This window comes from Pristiophorus japonicus, chromosome 11 (genome assembly GCF_044704955.1).
Source record: "Pristiophorus japonicus isolate sPriJap1 chromosome 11, sPriJap1.hap1, whole genome shotgun sequence".
Classification (NCBI taxonomy): domain Eukaryota; kingdom Metazoa; phylum Chordata; class Chondrichthyes; family Pristiophoridae; genus Pristiophorus; species Pristiophorus japonicus.
Window position 1 is genome coordinate 146,384,992 of NC_091987.1, and position 25,297 is coordinate 146,410,288.

General features: G+C 45.3%; 1 protein-coding gene across 2 annotated transcripts in view; it reads right to left on the reverse strand.

Moving 5' to 3' along the window:
- mcf2la (mcf.2 cell line derived transforming sequence-like a) overlaps nucleotides 1–25,297 on the reverse strand; it is a 673,365-nt gene that overhangs the window by 478,326 nt on the left and 169,742 nt on the right. For both annotated transcript variants that reach the window (XM_070894133.1, XM_070894134.1), the window contains exon 11: nucleotides 478–669. In XM_070894133.1, the coding sequence (XP_070750234.1) occupies nucleotides 478–669 (192 nt within the window). The remainder of the gene's footprint in view (nucleotides 1–477; nucleotides 670–25,297) is intronic.

Sequence of the window (25,297 nt, forward strand, 5' to 3'; positions counted from 1 at the left end):
ACCTGGTTCTTGTGAATTCAAGTCAATGACGTTTTACGAAAAAGATTAGAAGGGCATCATTGGATTCCAGCTGAAGCCCCAGTACCATCATTGGTAATGATGACTTTATCCCGTGTCAACAGGGATGGAGAGTTTAGTTCAATGACTTCAACGGCTGAAAAACTGAAGCACGCACAGAAGCCCAAGGACAGAAGTTAAACTGTGCCCATCTCCATAATCACCCCCTTCACCCACTGAGTAATGGTCTCAGTCTGTGCTTAAAAGTTGAGGTGTGTCGGGAATGTGCAATTTGATTTGGGTCCTTTTATTTGTAACCTGTATGATGAGTACAAACTGTTTATTCAGGATATTTGCCACATGTGCTCCCAGTGGGTGAAGCCCCATGCCTGAAGCACGCAATTGGAGAATGTACCCTTAAAACCCATGCTTGGATTGTATACCATTCCTAATTTTCGATGTAGTTCATCAGTACTTTACCTGGTCCAGTCGCGTGTGTAGCTCCATTGACTGATTAAGCAATTCCTTCTTGGTCTTTATTCCGTTCACTAGGTTGTCACAGACACCTCTCAGCTCATTGCATTTGGGGAGTATTGAATCCACGGCGTAGTGATTGTCCTGTATCAACTGATCTCCCTGGACCGTCAAGTCTTTAGCTCTCTCCAATGCTTCCTGTCACAACACAAACAATGTGTTTTCCAAAAGACAATAATTTTGGTGCTTTCCTTTAAATACTTGACCTTCTAACCGCACCTACAGTTCAGATAGCACGAGGGAGCTTTGCTTAATGAAAGCCAGAGCGAAATTTGCATGATGTAATTTGTACTGAAGGGTTAATAGCGTCAGTGCGAAATTGCTGTGCTTTAGAAAATGTACTATATGACGGAATGAGATAAGCAATTGCGAAAAGGCCACAAGACGCGAGCAAGAAAGAAACCAACCACATCAGATGCTGGCCGAAGATAAGGAAGTAAGCCGGCCAAAGACGGAAAAAAAATTCATTGTGTAGACACTTTTTGAAATGCCAGATGTAGAAGCAGTGACATATGACCGTTGCGGTTTATGATTTTAAATACTCATTTTTTGTAAACCCAAATTGAGTTGTTGCCTGGTTGAGGGACCTACATACAACTCCCCTGGTACCTTGTATTAATAAACTGTATGTGTTTTCAACTCTCTAACATAGTCTCAGAGTAGATTTATTTCTACCTCGGGGGTTCCCCCCAACAGTTTTGGCGCTGCGAGCAAGGTGTACCTGTAAGCCCTCCTGACCGAGACTCGAACGTACGGGGATAAGGTCAGATTTCACGACATCCCAGAAATTGGAACATCGAGCCGGCAGGAGTGAGGCTGCCAGACACCCAATGAACAAGTGAGGCTCGGAGAGGTTTGATAACAGACACAGTGAGCAGAAATTAAGATAAAGTAGAATATAAGTAAGATAAGTGGTGTGTAAGAGAAACGAGTGTCCCGTCACTTCAATTGTCACAAACTATCTCAATCACCTAACTTGAGCCAGAATTAAGAGGGCAAATGCCCCAAGTGGTGGCCAAGGATTAAGGTCGAAGGGAACACCGGGAGGACAAAGTGACGGCGGAAAGCTGTGAGTGACTGTGTGATACGCATGAACTGGTGAAAGAGTTGAGGGATAATCCCATCGCAATAAATAAGTGACGGAGTAGAAGTAGGCTCGCGTGAAGAGACTCATTCACAGAGGAAGCGAGGGAAGGTCAGATCACATAATGGTGTCGGGGGAAGACCTTCAATGGGGGCTGGGAGAGTCTCTTAGTAGTTTCTATGCAGACAACCAGAAGGGTTTAAAAGATAAAATGATTAAAGACGGGTGGGATCCCTCGGCTGTCCCCAAGGAGCAAAAAAATTGGTGGGAGAAACAGAAACAGAAAAAGGCAAAGAAAGCCAGAGTACTTTTAGTATATCAATTATGTGTGTTACAAAGTAAAACCAAACAATTAATAGAGAAAAGTAAGGAAACAGAAGCCGAGAATAAGAAATGGAGAGAGCAGTATGAACAAACCAGCAAGTGGGGGGGGATCAGATTATGACCTCCCTCCGACTTATGTTGCAGCAGTAGCGGCCTCGGCTCCTCCCTTTGATGAGATAGAAGGGTCAAATTCAGTAAATACAGAAAGGGCAGCCCCTCTTAGGGTAACCCAGGGCGTACAGGGAGGGAACCCCCGATATCAATACTACACTTTCACCCCCACAGAAAAGCAAATGGTGAATCAGGATTTGGGGAGCCTACAACCACGGAAGAGAAATGTAGAATTTTGGCAAAAGTTAGAAGAATTGTATGAGACCCACGATATGCATGAGCAAGATGTCCACCAAATAGTTTGGGCTAAGTGTCCAAAGGACTGGTGGACAGGGCTAGCACCCCCTCACAGTGACGATACATGGATACCTGCGTGGGTGCCACAAGGGCACAACAGGACGCTGCCAGAACGGGGTTCGTCCAGGCTGTACAGGCCTTAATGGGAGCATCCACTCCAAATTCAGGATTGATAATGCAGACCCGCCAGAAAAAGGGAGAAAACGCCAATGACTACGGGGAGAGGTTATTGTTCATAGCAGTCATAGCAGTGCATTTGGAAAGAGGTGACATGATAGGTCCAAGTCAGCATGGATTTGTGAAAGGGAAATCATGCTTGACAAATCTTCTGGAATTTTTTGAGGATGTTTCCAGTAGAGTGGATAAGGGAGAACCAGTTGATGTGGTATATTTGGACTTTCAGAAGGCGTTCGACAAGGTCCCACACAAGAGATTGATGTGCAAAGTTAGAGCACATGGGATTGGGGGTAGTGTACTGACATGGATTGAGAACTGGTTGTCAGACAGGAAGCAAAGAGTAGGAGTAAATGGGTACTTTTCAGAATTGCAGGCAGTGACTAGTGGGGTACCGCAAGGTTCTGTGCTGGGGCCCCAGCTGTTTACACTGTACATTAATGATTTAGATGAGGGGATTAAATGTAGTATCTCCAAATTTGCGGATGACACTAAGTTGGGTGGCAGTGTGAGCTGCGAGGAGGATGCTGTGAGGCTGCAGAGCGACTTGGATAGGTTAGGTGAGTGGGCAAATGCATGGCAGATGAAGTATAATGTGGATAAATGTGAGGTTATCCAGTTTGGTGGTAAAAACAGAGAGACAGATTATTATCCGAATGGTGACAGATTAGGAAAAGGGGAGGTGCAAAGAGACCTGGGTGTCGTGGTACATCAGTCATTGAAGGTTGGCATGCAGGTGCAGCAGGCGGTTAAGAAAGCAAATGGCATGTTGGCCTTCATAGCAAGGGGATTTGAGTACAGGGGCAGGGAGGTGTTGCTCCAGTTGTACAGGGCATTGGTGAGGCCACACCTGGAGTATTGTGTACAGTTTTGGTCTCCTAACCTGAGGAAGGACATTCTTGCTATTGAGGGAGTGCAGCGAAGGTTCACCAGACTGATTCCCGGGATGGCGGGACTGACCTATCAAGAAAGACTGGATCAACTGGGCTTGTATTCACTGGAGTTCAGAAGAATGAGAGGGGACCTCATAGAAACATTTAAAATTCTGACGGGGTTAGACAGGTTAGATGCAGGAAGAATGTTCCCAATGTTGGGGAAGTCCAGAACCAGAGGTCACAGTCTAAGGATAAGGGGTAAGCCATTTAGGACCGAGATGTGGAGAAACTTCTTCACCCAGAGAGTGGTGAACCTGTGGAATTCTCTACCACAGAAAGTTGTTGAGGCCAATTCACTAAATATATTCAAAAAGGAGTTAGATGAGGTCCTTACTACTAGGGGGATCAAGGGGTATGGCGAGAAAGCAGGAATGGGGTACTGAAGTTGAATGTTCAGCCATGAACTCATTGAATGGCGGTGAAGGCTAGAAGGGCCGAATGGCCTACTCCTGCACCTATTTTCTATGTTTCTATGTTTCTATGTTTCCAACAGCAAGAATCTGCTGGACAGGCAGCCCCGAACAGAGACGACCCAGTCTTCGTGAAAATATTTAAGGATAGCCTTTCGGCCGACCATCAAATGATCTTAAAAATGGGGGTGGTAGTCGTGAACAACTATGACCAAGCTGCCACGTTAACTCTGGGGGAATAAAACAAGAAGTGGCCGCGGCTAAGAGTAGTAGGAGTGCGGGTTGAGGGGAATGCTACAACTGTGGCAAGACGTGTCATTTTGCCACCGACTGTAGGGGCCCCAAAAGACCAACCGTCCGATGTGACAATTGAGGGAAAAAGTGACGTGCCACTGATAAATGTTGGGCGCCCAAGGAGAAAAGAAATAGTCAGTCAGGACTTAGAGTAGAGGAGATGAACCGACAGCAGCTAATCACAGCGCTGAGGGACTTAGGAAGAGACTGAAGGCCAGCGGCCCCCGTGAGGAAGGGTGAGGATCTGCGTATTCACATAACAGCGCTGTTAGGGGGCCGGCAGTGTGATATGTTAGTGGATACCGGAGCATCGGTATCTATGACAGATATTCCCTTACCCACAACTAAACATGTAGTCCATATAACTGGCGTGGGAGGATTTGCCACCAAAGCCCACGAGAGTGAAGTAATTCTATTGGAGATAGCCGGTATTCTGATCCCGGCACAATTTTATTGTATGCCCAAATGCAGAAGGAACCATATTGGGGATCGACCTCCTGGAATAGTTAGGGGCAATAATAGACCCACAGAATAAGAGAATAGTTTGGAGAAATAAGGGAGGACGCAAAATCACGACGTGTGGGGAACAGACTAATTTGCACAATCACGCAAAGGTGCAACTTCTCACCCGAGATTGGGATACAGCAGGAGACTACGGCCCATTATGCGAACAAATGAGGGAAGTGTGAGCTCAATCGAAGCAGGATTGTGGGCTGGTAAAGAACAAGCCAGTGGTCATTCCTGGGCCCGAACACACTCCTCATAAGCAATACCCCATTAAACCTGAAGCCCGAGAGGCAGTAAAACAAATAGTGCAGGACCTCTTGTGGATCGGTGTCCTTTGGGAAGCCGAAAGCACTACGAACTCGCCAATCTGGCCCATAAAGAAACCAGATGGATCATACCGATTGACCATAGAGTATATGGCGTGAAATTAAGTAACTCCCCGCCAGCACCCCATCATAGCAAGCCCAGCGACCATATTTAATGGACTGAAACCAGAACATAAAATATTCACGGTCTTAGATATAGTTGATGGATTTTGGTTCATACCATTAGCCCAGGAATCCCAAGAATAATTTGCATTCACTGTTGGGGATAGGCAGTACACTTGGACACGAGTGCCCCAGGGTTTTCACAACAGTCCAGCCATATTTCACCGAACTATGAGTCGAGTCTTGGAGACCATAGATTTAGCCTCCTACCGAAGTACCATTCTCCAATATGTGGACGATCTGTTGATTGCCTCAGAGGACAAGAGAGGACATATGGGGCTCTAATAAAAACCCTAGAAGCCTTAAAGAAAGCGGGATTTAAGGTAAACCCCAAGAAAGCTCAGATCGGATTGAAGGAGGTACAGTACTTGGGCCACCAACTGTCACAGGGGACAAAAACAATGCCCCACGACAGAAAGGAAGCAATTCGCATTATGCCCCGACCGAAAATGGTCCAAGGAGTGTGTAAATTATTAGAACTCTTTAACTACTGCAGGAACTTTATAGCCAACTTCGCGGCAATCGGGGAACCCATACAGAGACTAGTTAAGGGAGGAAAACCAGCTCTAGAAAGTGTGGAGGGGGGCCCGGAACAAGAAACAGCATACGGTCAGATAAAGGAAGCCCTGATGACGGCACCAGGCCTAGGACTGCCAAATATGAATGCACCATTTCACATTCATTGTGAAAACGAAGGCGGGTTTTACGGAGCAGTAGTTACTCAAATGCATGGAGACCGAGCCCGCCCAGTAGCTTACTACTCAACCCAACAGTCGCCCGTAGCAGGAGGTCTGTCAAGATGTGTAGCAGCCTTGGACTGCGCAACATGGGCGGTGAAGGTTAGTGGGTCAGTAGTAATGACAGGGGAGGTTATACTACATACCAAGCATACCTTGGTGGAAATGCTCAACACCGGGAAATTGCGCTTCGTGTCCAACGTCCGCCGGGCCAAATGGGAAGCAGTATTACTTCCCTTAGATGGATCCGTAAAAATTGTACGAGACATGGAGGAGAACCCGGCAGAGGGCCTCTTATCCGTGGGTGAGCCTCATGAGTGCCAATCACAGGAATGGGTGGACTCACTGGGACACATAAGTGAGATTCCCCTTGAAAACCCCGAGCTGATCCTGTACGTGGATGGGTCCCGGAAATATATTCAGGGGATCCCGCATACGGGATGGGCAGTGGTAGACGAAGCGCTAAACACTGTCCAAAAGGGAAGGTTAGATGGAGGACTGTCGGCCCAAGTAGCTAAACTCACTGCCCTGACTGAAGCCCTCCAACTGGCCGAAGGCCGGCGGGCAAATATATATATACGGATAGCTGCTATGCCTTCGGGGTAGTCCATGACTACATGACTGCCTGGGCAAGGAGAGGGTTCGTCACTTCGGGTGGGGAGGCTATCAAACATGAGGGCCGAATCAGACTACTATTAGACGCCGCCAGTAAACCCGCAGAGGCAGCAGTGATCAAGGTTAAGGCTCACCAAAAAGTAGTAAACAATGCTCAACAGGGCAATGAAGCAGCGGATAAAGCGGCACAGGAAGCAAGTATATCCTTAGAAGTGCAGGAAGTCGTATCATTACCAGGGAAGACATAGACATTGTGAGATTACATGCCGATGTAAGTGATGAAGAAAAGAAAGATTGGGGCACAAAAGGAGGGAGCCAGTGTGATGACTTTGTATGGAGGAAAGATGGGAAGATGATAGCCCCGGCTTGTATTAGACAAATGCTCATGGAACTACACCACGGCATCAGTCATGTCGGACGGAACGTCATGATAACAAACATAACTGGGGATTGGTGGTGGCCAGGAATGGGACGGGACGTAGCTAAGTACTGTCAGCAATGTGTCATGTGTGCCCAGCACAACCCAGGAAAGGCCGTTAAGGTTAGAATGGCTCACCAACCATGACCAAGGGGGCCATGGGAGTGTATACAGATAGACTTCACGGGACCTTTACCATCCTCAAGGGGCAAGAAATACTGATTGGTAATAATAGATCAGTTTAAGCGGTGGGTAGAAGCGTTCGCCACGCGAAACTGCACCGCAATCACGGTGGCTCGATGAATCACAATGGCAGAGGAAGTAATCCCACGTTGGGGCGTACCTATCCAAATCGATTCCAACCAGGGAACCCATTGTACCGGACAAATAATGAAGGAGGTGTGTGCTATGTTGGGTATTAGACAGAAGTTTCATATCCCCTACCACCCGCAAAGCTCTGGGATGGTAGAACGTATGAACAGGACACTTAAAACAGCCCTAGCAAAGGCCATCCAAGAGACGGGACAAGCTTGGGCAGATTTACTACCCACAATCTTGATGAGACAAAGGGCAATTCCTAACCGAGTGACGGGATTAACTCCATATGAGTTGATGACAGACAGGGCGATGTGCCTGCCGGAAGGAATCAGAACCGGGGGATCCGACGTAGGACCCCTGAGGGATCGGATTAGAAAGTACGTCTTGGAACTGAGTAAGCAACTTAAGGAATTGAGGAAGTGAGGGAATGGCAAGCAGGCAAGGATGAACAGAAGGAATTGGAGGACCAGGGGAAGGTCCGGCAAATAGGCGCAAAGGTAATGGTAAAATGTCTACCAGGACGAACATGGTTTGCTCCCCGTTGGTCTGGCCCATTTGAAGTCCTAATTAGCGGAGGTACGTGCATAGATATGGGTGAGATTGGCCGATGGAAACATTGGTCTCAGCTCAAAAAATATGAATCCAACGACCCCATCACAAGCGAACAAAACAAATAACCCTGCCTTCATACACATTCTAGGAAACTGAAGGCGGACACATCAGCAGAAAACGCCGGAAGAAATAAAGACAATCCAAGATGAATGTGTTACGCGATATTATGTGCAGTTTGCTTTTTTGTGTAATTGTAATATGTAGCCGTAAGGGAGGACTCAGGCCAGAGTACCCCCACGGACCAAGAGAGAGTTGTATGTGAACACCTTTTTGCACATGTCATGCACCTATGCCAAGAAAGCCAATGTTGCCAGCTGTTGGGTCTGTGCCCATGTCCCCACACACTTGGAGGAAGGAATTCCTCTACAATCAATCCCATTTAGTGATAATGAGATGGCCAGCTGGATGTTTGGAGTTAGAACAGGATCCACACACATTGGCTTTTATGCCATCGAGGCAGACGGCAGCACCATAATAAAACTTAAAAGTCATGGGTATAATCCAGAACAGTGTAGTGGGTGGAGACAATCAACCTATAACGATTCCTATCTACCACCGTTCCTGAGAACAAGGTACAGGGAGGGGGGCTATGTCTCACAAAGCAGGGACGACCGGAAGATCCTATTGTGGGGTACAGTAACTACACATATAGCCTTAACTTACCTGCCGAAGGGGGTAGGGTGACACTCCCGTCATTAAATGGAAACGGTGACTTTTCGGTCCAATGGGACCTCCCCAGCGATAAATAAGTATACGCCCTACAACGGGGCTCATTTTGTGTGCGGTCACAGGGCCTACCCCTGGTTGCCCGAGGTTCTTTTTATCTGGCTTATATCGTACCCCGACATGTATCACCTGGATTCTCTGAAGGACCTCCACCAGAGAGCCAGGCGAGCCATCACCGAGACTGAAAGATTCTGGGCCATTGCGTTTCCCTGGTATGGAGCGGGTAAATTGGCAAGGGAATCCATTAACATGGCTTCCGTCCTGGAACAGGTGGCCAACGATACAGCTGAAGCCCTAGTTAAGGTTAATGCAGAGATGGTAGTCCTCCGCACAGTAGCTCTGCAAAATTGGATGGCCCTTGACTATGTGTGGGCAGAAAAAGGAAGAACCTGTGCCCTCATCGGGGCCGAATGTTGTACATACATCCCGGATAGCTCGGAAGAAATTACCAATCTGGCAGAGCATATCCAAGAAGAGATTAAAAAGCTTAAGCAACCACCAGCCTCCACGTTGTGGAACTGGTTCTCAGGGTGGTTAGGATCTATGGGAACGTCACTAATCCAAGGTCTGGTTACCTTTGTGGTGGTGGTAATAATGCTGTATTGCCTATGTATGTTACTTAAATGTTGTATAAGCAAAGCACTGTCACCTTTACTATCGAGCAGACCTGTAACCCAACCGCCCTGAAACTACGAGAACCTAGCGGTGTCTCAGAAGGTGGCGTACACACGCCCAAAACACCTATATGATGAGCTTTTACTAGCAGCAGAATGAGGTGCGACAGGAGATGGGAACCTGGACCCCGGATATGGAGACCCCAGGGTTCAGGAACCGGCACATCACATCACCAAATTCTGCATGAAGACCGGGTATACGTTAGCCTAGAATTATGTACATGAAAAATTTCGGCCAAATGAGGGATTGAAGGGTTAATAGCATTAGTGCGAAATTGCTGTGCTTTAGAAAATGTACTAGATGACAGAATGAGATAAGCAATTGTGAAAAGGTCACAAGATGTTGAGCAAGAAAGAAACCAATCACACCAGACGCTGGTCGAAGATAAGGAAGTAAGCCGGCCAAAGATGAAAAAAAAACTCTTTGTGTAGATACTTTTTGAAATGCCAGATGTAGAAGCAGTGACATGTGACCTTTGCGGTTTATGACTTTAAATACTCATTTTTTGTAAAGCCAAATTGAGTTGTTGCCTGGTTGATGGACCTACATACAACTCCCCTGGTACCTTGTATTAATAAACTGTGTGTGTTTTCAACTCTCTAACGTAGTCTCGGACTAGATTTATTTCTATCTTGGGGTTTTCCCCCAACAGTACACATCAATTGGGATATTTGAAAAAGCATTTAAGCATGAATATATTTCACCCATTTGATGTTAACTCCTGGCCCCATCTTCATTTTCACAAAGTAATCCTATTACTGAGGGCTCAGAAGAGTTATTCTTTCAGGCAATCCTTAAACACTTTGCATCTTTGTACAGGACACTCTAATTGGACATTTTGATAATCGCAATAATTTTATCTATTTCCTTTTGATTCTATCCCAAATCTAACTAGACTAAAAAACTGAAATAAAGAAATAGCAAATCTGAGGTAAACATGGAAAATGTGGTAATACTCAATAGATCAGTGTGCATCTGCAAAGAGGCAAGACAGGTTAGCATTCTACATCTAGCAGGTTAGCCTGTCTCTTCCCTACAGACATTGACTGACCTGCTGTGAATTTCCAGCATTTTAAGCTTTTATTTAAATTACTTACTAACACTATTTAGAATACATTCCAATAGTATCTGGATTACATTGTACACTTTCTAGATGATCCTGCAACATTATCTAGATTATACTGTAACACAAACTAGATTACAGTAACACTATCTAGATTACATTGTACACTATCTAGATTACACTGTAATACTATCTAGATTACATTGTACACTATCTAGATTACACTGTAAAGTATCAAGAATACATTCCAACAGTATCTAGATAACATTGTGACAATATCTAGATTATATTCTAACAGTATCTAGATTACATCGTGACAATATCAGGATCACATTGTAAAATATCTAGAATACATTCTAACAGTATCTAGATCACATTATACATTATCTAAATTACAGTGACAATATCTCGATAACACTGACAATATCACGCTAACATTGTGACAATATCTCGATTATATTGTGACAATATTTAGATAACATTGTGATGATATCTCGACAACATTGTGACAATATCTAAATAACATTGCGACAATATCTAAATAACATTGTAAAATATTGAGATTATATCCAGAATATATTCTAACAGAATCTAGATTACATTGTACACTATCTAAATTACAGTGACATCTTGATAAAACTGACAAAATCTCGATAACATTGCGACAGTATCAAGATTACATTGTGACAATGTCTCGATAATTGTGACAATATCTAGACAATATTGTGACAATATCGAGATTATATAGTATCAACATCTCGATTAACATTGCAACAATATCTCGATTACATTGTGACAATATTGAGATTATATTGTGTCAATATCTCAATAACATTGTGAGAATATCTTGATAACATTGTGACAATATCACAATAACAATAACATTGCGACAATATCAAGATAATATTGTGACACTATCTAGGGCTGGATTTTCAGCTTTTGTGATTTTGGGGCGGTCCTGATACCACCTAGAAAAACTCTGTGCCCTCGTCTACAAATTTTGCCAAAAAAATGAGGTTCCATGATCGGGGCGCAAAATCAGGCATTATACAAGGAAGTTTCTGCGCCCCAGCCAAAAATTGCTACATTAAAAAAGTTTGACATTTCGCGCATGCGCAGAGGTCTTTCAATTTTCCTGGCTGTGGCGGTCTCCTGCTCACATGCGCAGATGGCCCAGCCTACTTCAGACACAGCGGAAGAGATGGCGCAGCAAGAGGGCAGGCAGCGTGCCAGATGATTCTCTCCAGTGGCTGCTGAGGCCTTAGTGCAGGCCATTGAAAGAAGGTGGTCTGCACTCCATCTGGTTGGGGGAGGGAGGCCGTTGCCCAGTATATTTAAAAGAATCTGGAGGGAGATTGCACAAGAGATGTCACCGGCAGACATGGTGGCCAAAACTGGCACACAGTGCCACAAGAAGTTCAACGATCTCACGAGGGTCGTCAGGGTGAGTACCCTTCACATTTATGTAGGCCTGCCATGCTTGCAAAATCAATGTCTCACACATTGTGAAGTCTTTGATGGAGCTGCCCCTTCTCAATAAGAACATAAGAACATAAGAATTAGGAACAGGAGTAGGCCATCTAGCCCCTTGAGCCTGCTCCGCCATTCAACAAGATCATGGCTGATCTGGCCGTGGACTCAGCTCATGTTGCAGGCCATGGTGTGGGTTGTAGAATGTAACAGAAAGCTGGAGGCTCACTTCTCCAGCTATTGCGTCTGCATTCAGGATGCACATACCCTCTTGCAACCCTATCATTGTCAAGCCTCCTCGCACTCCACTCCCACTGTTAATGTGCGTTTTCCAAACATCACCCTGAGCCGCTATGCTACCTGCCTCTCACCTCCTCACACTCTTTTTAAAAACCTCAGTCACCAGCCACACAGATGAAAGTGAAGACATTTGCACATTTACACAGTGGCTGCTATTGAACTCTGGAAGGCACATGTGGCACAAGAGGTAGTCGTCCCTTACTGAACCCATCTTCTTGCTTTTATTGCAGGCCAATCTCTCCCATATTAGACGGGAGCAACAATGAACAGGAGACGGACAGCCGCAGCTGCTGGAGTTGACCAAGCTGGAGCAGCGAGTCTCGGCCCTCAAGGGCACCCCAGTTCGCACAGTGGCCGGGGGCGATACCGAGCCCCCTTCGGGTAATGAGGGTATGTAAATGGAACTTGCGACTGATGTGACTTTATTGACCCCCCCTTTACACCTACATGTCCAATGCCACCTTTCTGCTATCACCCTGCCGCCTAACCTGCGGCTAACCACATGTCTGTTGTTTTCTGCTTACAGATGACCAACCACAAGTGCGCCAGCCTTCCCATGAGGCATCTACATCTGGCCACGGAGGAGACAATGAAGGATGGGATGAAAGTGTGCTGCCTGAACCTCATAGCCCAACAGTCGCACCGTCTGCGGACACAATATCTGGGGACGAAGGCGATTTCCTGGGGATTGAGGATTCTGAGGCTCCTGGCCCCAGTGGCCTACAGCAATGTCGAGCAGGAGGGGAAGCTCAGAGGCCGGTTCCCCGGTGGGTGAGTCAGCACAGAAGTCCTGCTGAAGAACAGTCCAACGTGGACCTGGACTTGGTGGCAATGTGAAAGGAGAACATGGAAATGCTCATGGGTACATTGGGTAGGATCCCCCAGAGCATAGACACACTTGCTGTGAGTGTTGCAGAGGCTGCCTCATGCATTGTCCGTGTAAGCAACTGGGGTCTCATGCGGTAGCTGAGCAGTACTAGGGACAGGCGGGTTTGGAGTGAGCCTTCTGTGACTCGTTTAAGGCTCTGTTTGATAGCTTGTACTGCCCGCTCTGCCTGCCCATTGGAGGCTGGTTTAAACGGGGCCGAGGTGACATGTTTGATCCCATTGCGGGTCATGAATTCTTTAAATTCGGCACTATGAAACATGGCCCGTTGTCACTGACCAATATGGCAGGCAGGCCGTGAGTGGCAAGCATGGCCCTCAGGCTTTCAATGGTGGTGATGGCGGTGCTTCCTGACATTACTTCACATTCAGTCCATTTTGAAAAAGCATCCACCACCACGAGGAATATTTTACCGAGAAATGGGCCCGCATAGTCGACATGGATCCTCGACCATGGTCTGGAGGGCCAGGACCACAAACTTAGTGGTGCCTCTCTGGGCGCATTGCTCAACTGAGCACATACGCTGCATTGCCGTACACAGGACTCCTCTAAGTCAGCGTCGATACCGGGCCACCATACGTGGGATCTGGCTATCGTTTTCATCATTACTATACCCGGGTGTGTGCTGTGGAGATCCGAGATGAACGTCTCCCTGCCCTGTTTGGGTAGCACTATGCGGTTACCCCACAACAGGCAGTCTGCCTGAATGGACAGCTCGTCCTTTCGCCACTGGAACGGCTTGATTAGCTCTTGCATTTCAACGGGGATGCTGGCCCAGCTCCCATACAGTACACAGTTTTTTACTAGGGACAGCAGAGGATCTTGGCTGGTCCAAGTTCGAATCTGGCGGGCCATGACAGGTGATTTATCATTTTCAAACGCTTCCATGACCATCAACAAGTCTGCGGGCTGCGCCACCATCAACAAGTTTGCAGGCTGCGCCATTTCCACCCCCATGGTGGGCAATGGTAGCCGACTGAGAGCATTCGCATAGTTCTCGGTGCCTGGCCTGTGGCGGATGATGTAATTATACACTGATAGCGCGAGTGCCCACCTTTGTATGCGGACTGAGGCACTAGTATTTATCCCCTTGTTTTCAGCGAACAGGGATATGAGGGGCTTGTGATCAGGTTCCAGCTCAAATTTGAGGCCAAACAGGTACTGATGCATTTTCTTTACCCCGAACACACACGCTAATGCCTCTTTCTCAATCATGCTGTAGGCCCTCTCGGCCTTAGACAAGCTCCTGGAGGCATACGCGGCAGGTTGCAAGTTCCCCGCAACGTTAACCTGTTGTAGTACACACCCAACTCCGTACGATGACGCATCACATGCTAGCACAAGTCTTTTACACGGGTTATACAATACAAGCAGCTTGTTAGAGCATAAAATGTTTCTGACTTTCTCAAAAGCAATTGCTTGTTTTTTTCCCCATATCCAGTTCTCACCTTTATGCAATAACACATGTAGGGGCTCTAAGAGGGTGCTCAACCCCGTAGGAAGTTACCAAAATAGTTGAGGAGTTCCAGGAACGATCGCAGCTCCGTGACGTTCTGTGGCCTGGGCGCGTTCCTGATAGCCTCTGTCTTGGCGTTTGTGAGCCGAATGCCGTCCGCCGCGATCTTTCTCCCTAAAAGCGCCACTTCTGTTGTCATAAAGATGCATTTCGACCTCTTCAGCCGCAGCCCTACGCGATCCAGTCGCTGGAGGACCTCCTCCAGGTTTTGTAGGTGCTCGACAGTGTCCCGACCTGTGACCAATATGTCATCCTGAAAAACCACCATGCGTGGTCCCGACTTGAGTAGGCTCTCCATGTTTCTCTGGAAGATCGCTGCAGCTGACCGAATTCCAAATAGGCATCTGTTGTAGATGAACAGTCCCTTGTGTGTGTTGACGCAGGTGAGGCCCTTCGATGACTCCTCCAGCTCCTGCGTCACGTAAGCCGAAGTCAGGTCGAGTTTGGTGAACGTCTTGCCTCTTGCCAGTGTCGCAAATAGGTCGTCTGCCTTAGATAGCGGGTATTGGTCCTGTAGCGAGAAACGATTAATAGTTACTTTATAATCGCCGCAAATCCTGACCATGCCATCACTTTTGAGTACTGGAACAATCGGGCTGGCCCACTCACTGAATTCCATTGGGGAGATGATGCCCTCGCGTTGCAGCCTGTCCAGCTTTGCCTCATCATGTGAGGTACCGCTCGCGCCTTGTGGTGAATGGGTCGTGCCTCTGGGACCAAGTGAATCCACACCTTCGCCCCGGAAAGGTTTCCAATGCTTGGCTCAAAAAGGGAAGGAAATTTGTTAAGAAGCTGGATACATGAGGCCTCATCGACATGTGATAGTGCTCAGATATCATCCCAGTTCCAGCAGATTTTGCCCAGCCAGCTCCTTCCTAGCAGTGTGGGGCCATCGCCCGGGACAATCCAAAGTGGCAGTTCTTGCACCGTGCCCTCGTCGGTGACCTTGACTATGGCGCTGCCCAGGACAGTGGTAAGCTCTTTGGTGTACGTTTTCAATTTCGTGTGGATGGGGCTCAGGGCTGGTCTGAGTGCCTTGTTGCATCACAGTCTCTCAAACATCTTTTTACTCATGATGGATTGGCTAGCGCCAATGTCCAGTTTCATGGTTACGGGTAAGCCATTCAATTTTACATTTAGCATTAGAGGTGGACATTTCGTCGAAAATGTGTGCACCCCGTGTACTTCAGCATCTGCCTCCTCTCTCTGAGGCGCGAAATTGCTTTGATCCACCATGGACCGATCTTCCTCTGCCACGTGGTGGTTAGCAGGTTTTGCAGAGCTTGCAGCTCGTCTGCAAGCTCGTTGGAGGTGCCCCATTGTTCCACAGCTCTTGCAAACATATCCTTTGAAGCGACATGAATAGGCTGAATAGAAGCCTCCTCAACGCCAACAAGGTGTGAATTGCCTTGCATTCGTCCTTTGTTGCGAACTCTTGAGTCATCTGGGTCACCTGAGGCCTGCTGGCAGTTGCAGACTCATGGTTTCTGCCCTGTACATTTCTGCTCGCAAATACATTTCCAGTTAATTTATGAACATTGCTAGCACTTGTGTGCTGAGAGATTTGTTTGATGTTATCACTGGTGGACATAAATGCCTGTGCTATCACAATGGCCTTACTGAGGGTCGGTGTCTCTACAGTCAAACGTTTTCATAGGATGGTCTCGTGGCCAATGCCCAGTACAAAAAAGTCTCTGAGCATTTGCTCCAGTTAGCCATCAAACTCACATTGTCCTGCAAGTCGCCTTAGCCACTCCTGACCTTCAGATCGCTAGCACGTGTAGAACAGATACCTCGCCATCAGCACGCTCTCCCTCGGGTTAAGATGCTCCCGAACCAGTGTACACAGCTCCGCATACGACTTATCTGTGGGTTTCACCGGAGCCAGAAGATTCTTCATGAGGCTGTAGGTCGGTGCCTCGCAGACCGTGAGGAGGACCGCTCTCCTTTTTGCAGCGCTTCCTTCTCCGTCCAGCTCATTGCCTTCAAAGTACTGGTCTAGCTGTTTGACATAGGCTTCCCAGTCCTCACCCTCTGAGAACATCTCCAGAATGCCCACAGTTTGCTGCATCTTTGCGTTGGATTCATATACTCGTCGCCAGTTATTGTGTTCCTAACACAGATGAGACTGCAAACAGGAGGTTAAAGTAACAGTGACCTCAGTCTTTATTAAGACACTCCAGAGTGAGGAACAGGCCTTAGGGGCCAGCTTATATACAGTGCTCCCAAGGGATGCTGGGATCCCTTGAGACTTCAGGGGATGCACTCGTTGGTGGCGGAACATGGGAGTGCATGCTTTACAGATACACAACAGTTTTGGTCTCCTAATCTGAGGAAGGACATTCTTATAATTGAGGGAGTGCAGCAAAGATTCACCAAACTGATTCCCGGGATGACAGGACTGACATATGAAGAAAGCTTGGATCGACTAGGCTTGTACTCAATGGAATTTAGAAGAATGAGAGGGGATCTCATAGAAAAATATAAAATTCTGATGGGATTGGATAGGTTAGATGCAGGAAGAATGTTCCCGATATTGGGGAAGTCCAGAACCAGGGTCACAGTCTAAGGATAAGGGGTAAGCCATTTAGGACCGAGATGAGGAGAAACTTCTTCACTCAGAGAGGTGTGGGCATGTGGAATTCTCTACCACAGAAAGTTGTTGGGGCCAGTTCGCTAGATATATTCAAAAGGGTGTAGACGTGGCCCTCATGGCTAAAGGGATCAAGGGGTATGGAGAGAAAGCAGGAATTGGATACTGAAATGCATGATCAGCCATGATCATATTGAATGGTGGTGCGGACTCAAAGGGCTGAATGGCCTACTCCTGTACCTATTTTCTATGTTTCTATGAGTTCCAGACACCCACCACCTTCTGGGGAAAGAAATTTCCCCTCAAATCCCCTCTAAACCTTCTACCAATTACTTTGAATTTATGATCCCTGGTTGTTGACCCCTCTGCTAAGGGAAATAGGTCCGTCGTATCCTCTTTATCTAGGCCCCTCATAATTTTCTACACCTCAATGAGGTCTTCCCTCAGCCACCTCTGTTCCCAGGAAAAGAAACCCAGTTTATCCAATCTGTCCTCATAGCTAAGATTGTCCGCTCCCGGCAACATCCTCGTAAATCTCCTCTGTACCCTCTCCAGTGCAATCACATCCTTTCTGTAATGTGGTGACCAGAACTGCACGCAGTACTCCAGCTGTGGCCTAACCAATGTTTCATATAGTTCGAGCATAATACTCCCTTGCTCTTATAGTTTATGCCTCAGCTAATAAAGGCAAGCATTCCGTATGCCTTCTTAACCACCTTATCTACCTGGCCTGCTACCTTCAGGGATCTGTGGACATGCGCTCCAAGGTCCCTTTGTTCCTCTACACTTCTCAGTGTCCTACCATGTAATGTGTATACCCTTAGCTTGTTCGCCCTCCCCAAATGCATTACTTCACATTTCTCCTGATTGAATTCCATTTGCCACTGTTCTGCCCACCTGACCAGTTGATTGATATCTTCCTGCAGTCTACAGCTTTCCTCTTCATTATCAAGCACACAGCCGATTTAAGTATCATCTGCAAACTTTTTAATCATACCCCCTATATTCAAGTCTCGATCATTGATGTATACCAGAAAAAGCAAGGGACCTAGTACTGAGCCCTGCGGAACCCCACTGGAAACAGCCTTCTAGTCACAAAAACACCCATCAATCATTACCCTCTGCTTCCTGCCTTTGAGCCAATTTTGAATCTAACTTGCCACTTTGCCATGGATCCCATGGGCTTTTACTTTTGTGACCAGTTTGCCATGTGGGACCTTGTCAAAAGCCTTGGTAAACACCATATACACTACATCAAATGCACTACCCTCATCGACCCTCCTTGTTACCTCCTCAAAAAATTCAATCAAGTTAGTCAGACACGCCCTTACCTTAAAAATCCGCGCTGACTCTCCTTGAATAATCCATTTTTCTAAACGAATATTTATTCTGTTCTTCAAAATTTTTTCCAATAATTTTCCCACCACCGAGGTTAGGCTGACTGGCCTGTAATTACTCGGTCTATCCCTTTCTCTATTCTTAAACAAAAATACCACATTAGCAGTCCTCGAGTTCTCTTGCACCACACCTGAAGCCAGAGAGGATTGGAAAATGTGACCTGCGATATAGGATCCTCATCCTTCCATTTAAAAACGCTGCCAATACCGCCTGCCGCACCTTGGGAATGCCTAGTTTTTTAGACCTTTCTTGCGGCCTGGCGTTTAATAATAATAATAACTTTTATTTATATAGCGCCTTTAAACTAGTAAAACGTCCCAAAGGTGCTTCACAACAGTGTTACAGACAAACAGATAAATTTGACACCGAGCCACAGAAGAAATTAAGACAAATGATCAAAAGCTTGTCTAAAGAGGTAGGTTTTAACGAACGTCTTAAAGGAGGAAAGAGAGGTAGAGAAGCGTCGAGGTTTCGGGAGGGAGTTCCAGAGCTTAGGACTCAGGCAGCTGAAGGCACGGCCCCTGATGGTTGAGCAGTTATAATGAGGGATGTTCATGAGGCCAAAATTTGAGGAGCACAGACATCTTGTGGGATTATGAAGTTGAAAAAGATTAGAGATAGGGAGGGGCATGTCCATGGAGTGATTTGTAAATAAGGATGAGAATTTTGAAATCGAGGCATTGTTTAACTGGGAGCCAATGTAGGTCAGAAAACACAGGGGTGATGGGTGACCTTGACTTGGTGCGAGATAGTACATGGGCTGCTGAGTTTTGGATGGCTTCAAATTTACGTAGTGTGGAATGTGGAAGCTGGTCAGGAGTGAGTTGGAGTAGTCAAGTTCAGAGGTAACAAAGGCATGAATGAGGGTTTCAGCATCAGAAGAGCTGAAACAGGGGCGGAGGCGGGCCATGTTACGGAGGATGAAAAAGGCGGTTTTAGTTATGTGGCTGGAAACTTATTTCGGGGCAAATATGACACCTAGGTTGCGAACAGTCTTGTTCACCATCAGATTACTGCTAGGGAGAGGGATGGAGGCAGTAGTTAGGGAACGCAGTTTGTGGCGAGGACCAAAGATAATGGCTTCGGTCTTCTCAATAATTAATTGGAGAAAATTTCTGCTCATCCAGTACTCGGTGTCGGACAAGCAGTCTGACAATTTAGATACCAAGCAGGGATCGAGAGAAGTGGTGGAAAGGTAGAGCTGGATGTCGTCAGCGTACATGTGGAAATTGACTCCGTGTTTTCGGATGATATCTCCAAGGGGCAGCATAATGAGAAATAAGAGGGGACGAAAGACAGATCCTTGGGGGACACCAGAGGTAACGATGCGGGAGTGGGAAGAGAAGCCATTGTAGGAGATTTTCTGGCTATGATTAGATAGATAAGAATGGAACTGGGCGAGTGCAGTCCCACCTAGTGAGGCGTTCGAGCCTAATTTTGCATCCGGGGCGCTAACAGAGGCACAAGCGAAAATTCAGACCCTAGATTAAATTGTGACAATATCTCGATAACATTGTAAAATATCTAGATAACATTGTGACAATATCTCGATAATACTGACAATATCTCGATAACATTGTGACAATATTGTGATAAGATTGTGACAATATCTCAATATCATTGTGACAATATCTAGAATACATTCGAACAGTATCTAGATTATATTGTGACAATATCTCGATACGATTGTGACAATATCACAATATCACGATAACATTGTGATAATATCCAGAATACAATGTGACAATATCTCGATAACACTGACATCAGTAGTGGGGGAAATGCTGGAATCAATTATTAAAGATGAAATTTGGAAAGCAGTGACAGGATCGGTCCAAGTCAGCATGGATTTATGAAAGGGAAATCATGCTTGAGAAATCTTCTAGAATTTTTTGAGGATGTAACTAGTAGAGTGGACAAGGCAGAACCAGTGGATGTGGTGCATTTGGACTTTCAAAAGGCTTTTGACAAGGCCCCACACAAGAGATTGGTGTGCAAAATGAAAGCACATGGTATTGGGAATAATGTACTGACATTGGAAGAGAACTGGTTGGCAGACAGGAAGCAGAGAGTCAGGATAAACGGGTCTTTTTCAGAATGGCAGACAGTGACTAGTGGGGTGCCGCAGGGCTCAGTGCTGGGACCCCAGCTATTTACAATATACATTAATGATTTAGATGAAGGAATTGAGTGCAATATCTCCAAGTTTGCAGATGACACTAAGCTGGGTGGCGGTGTGAGCTGTGAGGAGGACGCTAAGAGGCTGCAGGGTGACTTGGACAGGTTGGGTGAGTGGGCAAACGCATGGCAGATGCAGTATAATGTGGATACATGTGAGGTTATCCACTTTGGTGGCAAAAACACGAAGGCAGAATATTATCTGAATGGCGGCAGATTAGGAAAAGGGGAGGTGCAATGAGACCTGGGTGTCATGGCACATCAGTCATTGAAAGTTGGCATGCAGGTACAGCAGGCGGTGAAGAAGGCAAATGGTATGTTGGCCTTCATAGCTAGGGGATTTGAGTATAGGGGCAGGGAGGTCTTACTGCAGTTGTACAGGGCCTTAGTGAGGCCTCATCTGGAATATTGTGTTCAGTTTCCGTCTCCTAATCTGAGGAAGTAAGTTATTGCTATTGAGGGAGTGCAGCGAAGGTTCACCAGACTGATTACCGGGATGGCAGGACTGACATATGAGGAGAGACTGGATTGACTAGGCCTGTATTCACTGGAGTTTAGAAGGATGAGAGGGGATCTCATAGAAACATATAAAATTCTGACGTAACTAGACAGGTTAGATGCAGGAAGAATGGTCCCGATGTTGGGGAAATCCAGAACCAGGGGACATAGTCTAAGGATAAGGGGTAAGCCATTTAGGATTGAGATGAGGAGAAACTTCTTCACTCAGAGAGTTGTTAACCTGAGGAATTCTCTACCGCAGAGAGTAGTTGAGGCCAGTTCATTGGATATATTCAAGAGGGAGTTAGATATGGCCCTTATGGCTAAAGGGATCAAGGGGTATGGAGAGAAAGCAGGAAAGGGGTACTAAAGTGAATGATCAGCCATAATCTTATTGAATGGTGGTGCAGGCTCGAAGGGCCGAATGGCCTACTCCTGCACCTATTTTCTATGTTTCTATGTAATATCTAGAATACATTGTATATATACCTATATACCTGATAACACTGACAATATCTCAATAACTTTGTGACATCTCAATATCATTGACAATATCTCGATAAAATTGTGACAGTATCTCAATATCATTGTGACAATATCTCAAAAACATTGTGACAATATCATGATATCATTGTGATAATATCTTGATATCATTGTGACAATATCTAGATTACACTATGACAATATCTCGATAACACTGCGACAATATCTCGATAACACTGCGACAATATCTCATAACATTGTGACATTGGGGCAGAACTTTTGACGTCCTGGGCCCATACGAAGTTTCTACGGACCCGGGTAGGCATCGGAAAAGCCGGTTTTCAGATCGTAACCAGATCGGGAGCGAGGACATTTGTACGGCTTTTACCCATACCTTGCCCAGCAATTGTCCTCAAAAATCTTGCGCCTGAAAAAGCAGGTGCATTGCCTACTTTTACAGGTGCAAGTGTTTTAAAACACACTAAAACAATTGTAAAATAAAATGATAAACACATGGTTTATTGTTTAAAAACCCTCCCCACTATGGTAAGTTTATTTTTAACCATAATTAAAAAAACTTTTTTAAAAATCAGGAAAACATTTTATTTTTATAAGACAAAATAACTTTAATTTCAATTAATTTCAAATATGTGTGGTCTGTTTTTTATTTTTTATTATTTTGTGTGATTGCTTTTGTTCCCATTAATAGCACTGAGAACTCATAGATACGCGAGTCTCAGTGCTATTAATGGGAAGCTGTAAAATACCTAGCTGATTAGCTGAGCAGTCACACTTGACTGCATCTTCTGCGTCGGGACCCTCTGCACGGGAGCGCGCTTTGCAGCGCGGGAGGAGAAGTCCACCCCATCGGAAATCAGGGCGCCTCCTAGACCACCAGGTAAATTCGTTAAAAAAATTCAGCGAGGAGGCAATTGCCCGCGGGAAGACCCCCAGAGGAATTTCTGGGCCAACAGTTCGATAACATTGTGACAATAATGTGATAAGATTGTGACAATATCTCGACATCATTGTGACAAAATCTTGATTACCTTGCGACACTATTCAAGATTATATTATGACAATATCTAGATAACATTGTGACAATATCGTGATGATATTGTGTCAATATTGAGATAACATTGTGACAATATTTAGATAAACTTGTGACAATATAAGAACATAAGAATTAAGAGCAGGTGTAGGCCATTCGGTCCCTCGAGCCTGCTCCGCAATTCAGTGAGATCATGGCTGATCTTCTACCTCAACTCCATTATCCTGCACTATCCCATATCCCTTGATTCCCTTAATATCCAAAAATCTATCGATCTCTGTCTTGAATATATTCAAAGATTGAGCCTCCAGAGCCCTCTCGGATACAGAATTCCAAAGATTCACACCCTCCTGAATGAAGATGTTCTCCTCATCTCAGTCCTAAATATCTGACCCCTTATTCTGAGACTGTGACCCCTGGTTCTGGACTCCTTGGCCAGAGGAAACATCCTCGCTGCATCTACCCTATCAAGCTCTCTAAGAATTTTTTATGTTTCAATGAGGTCACCTCTCATTCTTATAAACTCTAGCATAGTCTACTCAATCTCTCCTCATAGGACAATCCACCCATCCCAGGAATCAGTCTGGTGGACCTTCATTGCACTCCCTCAATGGCAAGTATATCCTTCCTTAGGTAAGGAGACCCAAACTGTACACAATACTCCAGGTGTGGTCTCACCAGGGCCCTACATAATTGCAGTAAGACGTCTTTACTCTTATACTCAAATCCTCTTGTAATAAAGGCCAACATACCATTTGTTTTCTTAATTGCTTGCTATTAACTTTCAGTGATTCATGTACAAGGCTACCCAGATCCCTCTGGACACCAACGTTTCCCAATCTCTCACCATTTAAAAAATACTCTGCTTTTCTATTTTTCCTACCAAAGTGGATAACTTCACATTTCTCCACATTATATTCCTTTTGCTATGTTCTTGCCCACTCACTTTATATCCCTTTGAAGTCTCTTTGCATCCTCCTCACAACTTACATTCCCACCTAACTTTGAATCATCAGCAAACTTGGATATATTACATTTGGTCTCCTCATCCAAATCATTGATATAGATTGTGAATAGCTGGGGCCCAAGCCCTGATCCTTACGGCACCCTACGAGTTACAGCCTACCAACCCGAAAATGACCCATTTATTCGTACCTCCGTTTTATGTCCATTAACCAATCCTCAATCCATGCTGGTATATTACCCCTAATCCCATGAGCCCTAATTTTGTTCAATTGTCTCTTGTGTGGCACCTTATCGAATGCCTTCTGAAAATCCAAATACACCACAACTGCTAGTTACAACCTCAAAAATCTCCAACAGATTTGTCACATGATTTCCCTCTCATAAATCCATGTTGACTCTGCCCAATCCTATTATTATTTTCTAAGTGCCCTGTTACCACATTGTTAATAATAAATTCTAGCATTTTCCTTACTATTGATGTCAGGCTAGCTGGTCTGTAGTTCCTCATTTTCTCACTCCCTCTTTTCTTAAATAGCGGGGTTGCGTGTGCTACTTTCCAATCTGTAGGAACCTTACTAGAATCTATGGAATTTTGGATGATGACAACCGATGCATCCACTATCTCTATAGTCACATGTTTCAAAACCCTAGGATGTAGGCCATCAGGTCCAGGGGATTTATCGGCTTTAAGTCCCATTAATTTCTCCAGTACTATTTTTTTACCAATACTAATTTCTTTCAGTTCCTCATTCTCACTGGACCCTGGTAGTCCACTATTTCCGGGAGGTTTTTCATGTCTTCTTCCGTGAAGCCAGACACAAAGTATTTGTGAAATTTCTTTGACATTTCCTTATTCCCCATTATAATTTCTCCTTGTCTCAGCCTGTAGGGGACCCAGGTTTACTTTTGCTAATCTTTTCCTTTTTACATACTTTTACAGTCTGTCTTTGTATCTCTCGCTGGTTTACTCTCATTCTATTTTCCTTTTCTTGATCAACTTCTTGGTTCTCCTTTGCTGAATTCTAAAATTCTCCCAATCCTCAGGCTTACTGCTCTTTTAGGAAACATTATAAGACTCTTTCTTTGATCGAATACTATCTTTAACTTCCCTTGTTAGCCACGGTTGGACACTTTTCTTGTGGGGGTTTTTGTACCCTAAAGGAATGTATGTTTGTTATAAATTGTGTATTAATTCTTTAAATGCTAGCCATTGCTTATCTACCGTCATACATTTTAATGTAGTTTCCCAATCTACCTTAGCCAACTTTCCCCTCATACCTATGTAGCTTCCTTTGTTTAGATTTAAGACCCTAGTTTCGGATTTAACGAAATCCCTTTCAAACATATTGTAAAATTCGATCATATTATGTTCACTCTTCCCTAAGGGCCCCTTTACTACAAGGTTATTATTTAACCATTTCTCATCGCACAATACTAGATCTAAAAAAAGACTTCTCTAGTCTATATCTAGATAACATTGTGACAATGTCTAAATAACCCCTTGACAATATCTCGATAACACTGTGACACATCGTGATAACATTGTGACAATATCCAAATAACATTGTGACAATATCTAGAATAAATTGTCGCAATACCTCAATATCATTGTGACAATATCTCGATAACACTGACAGTA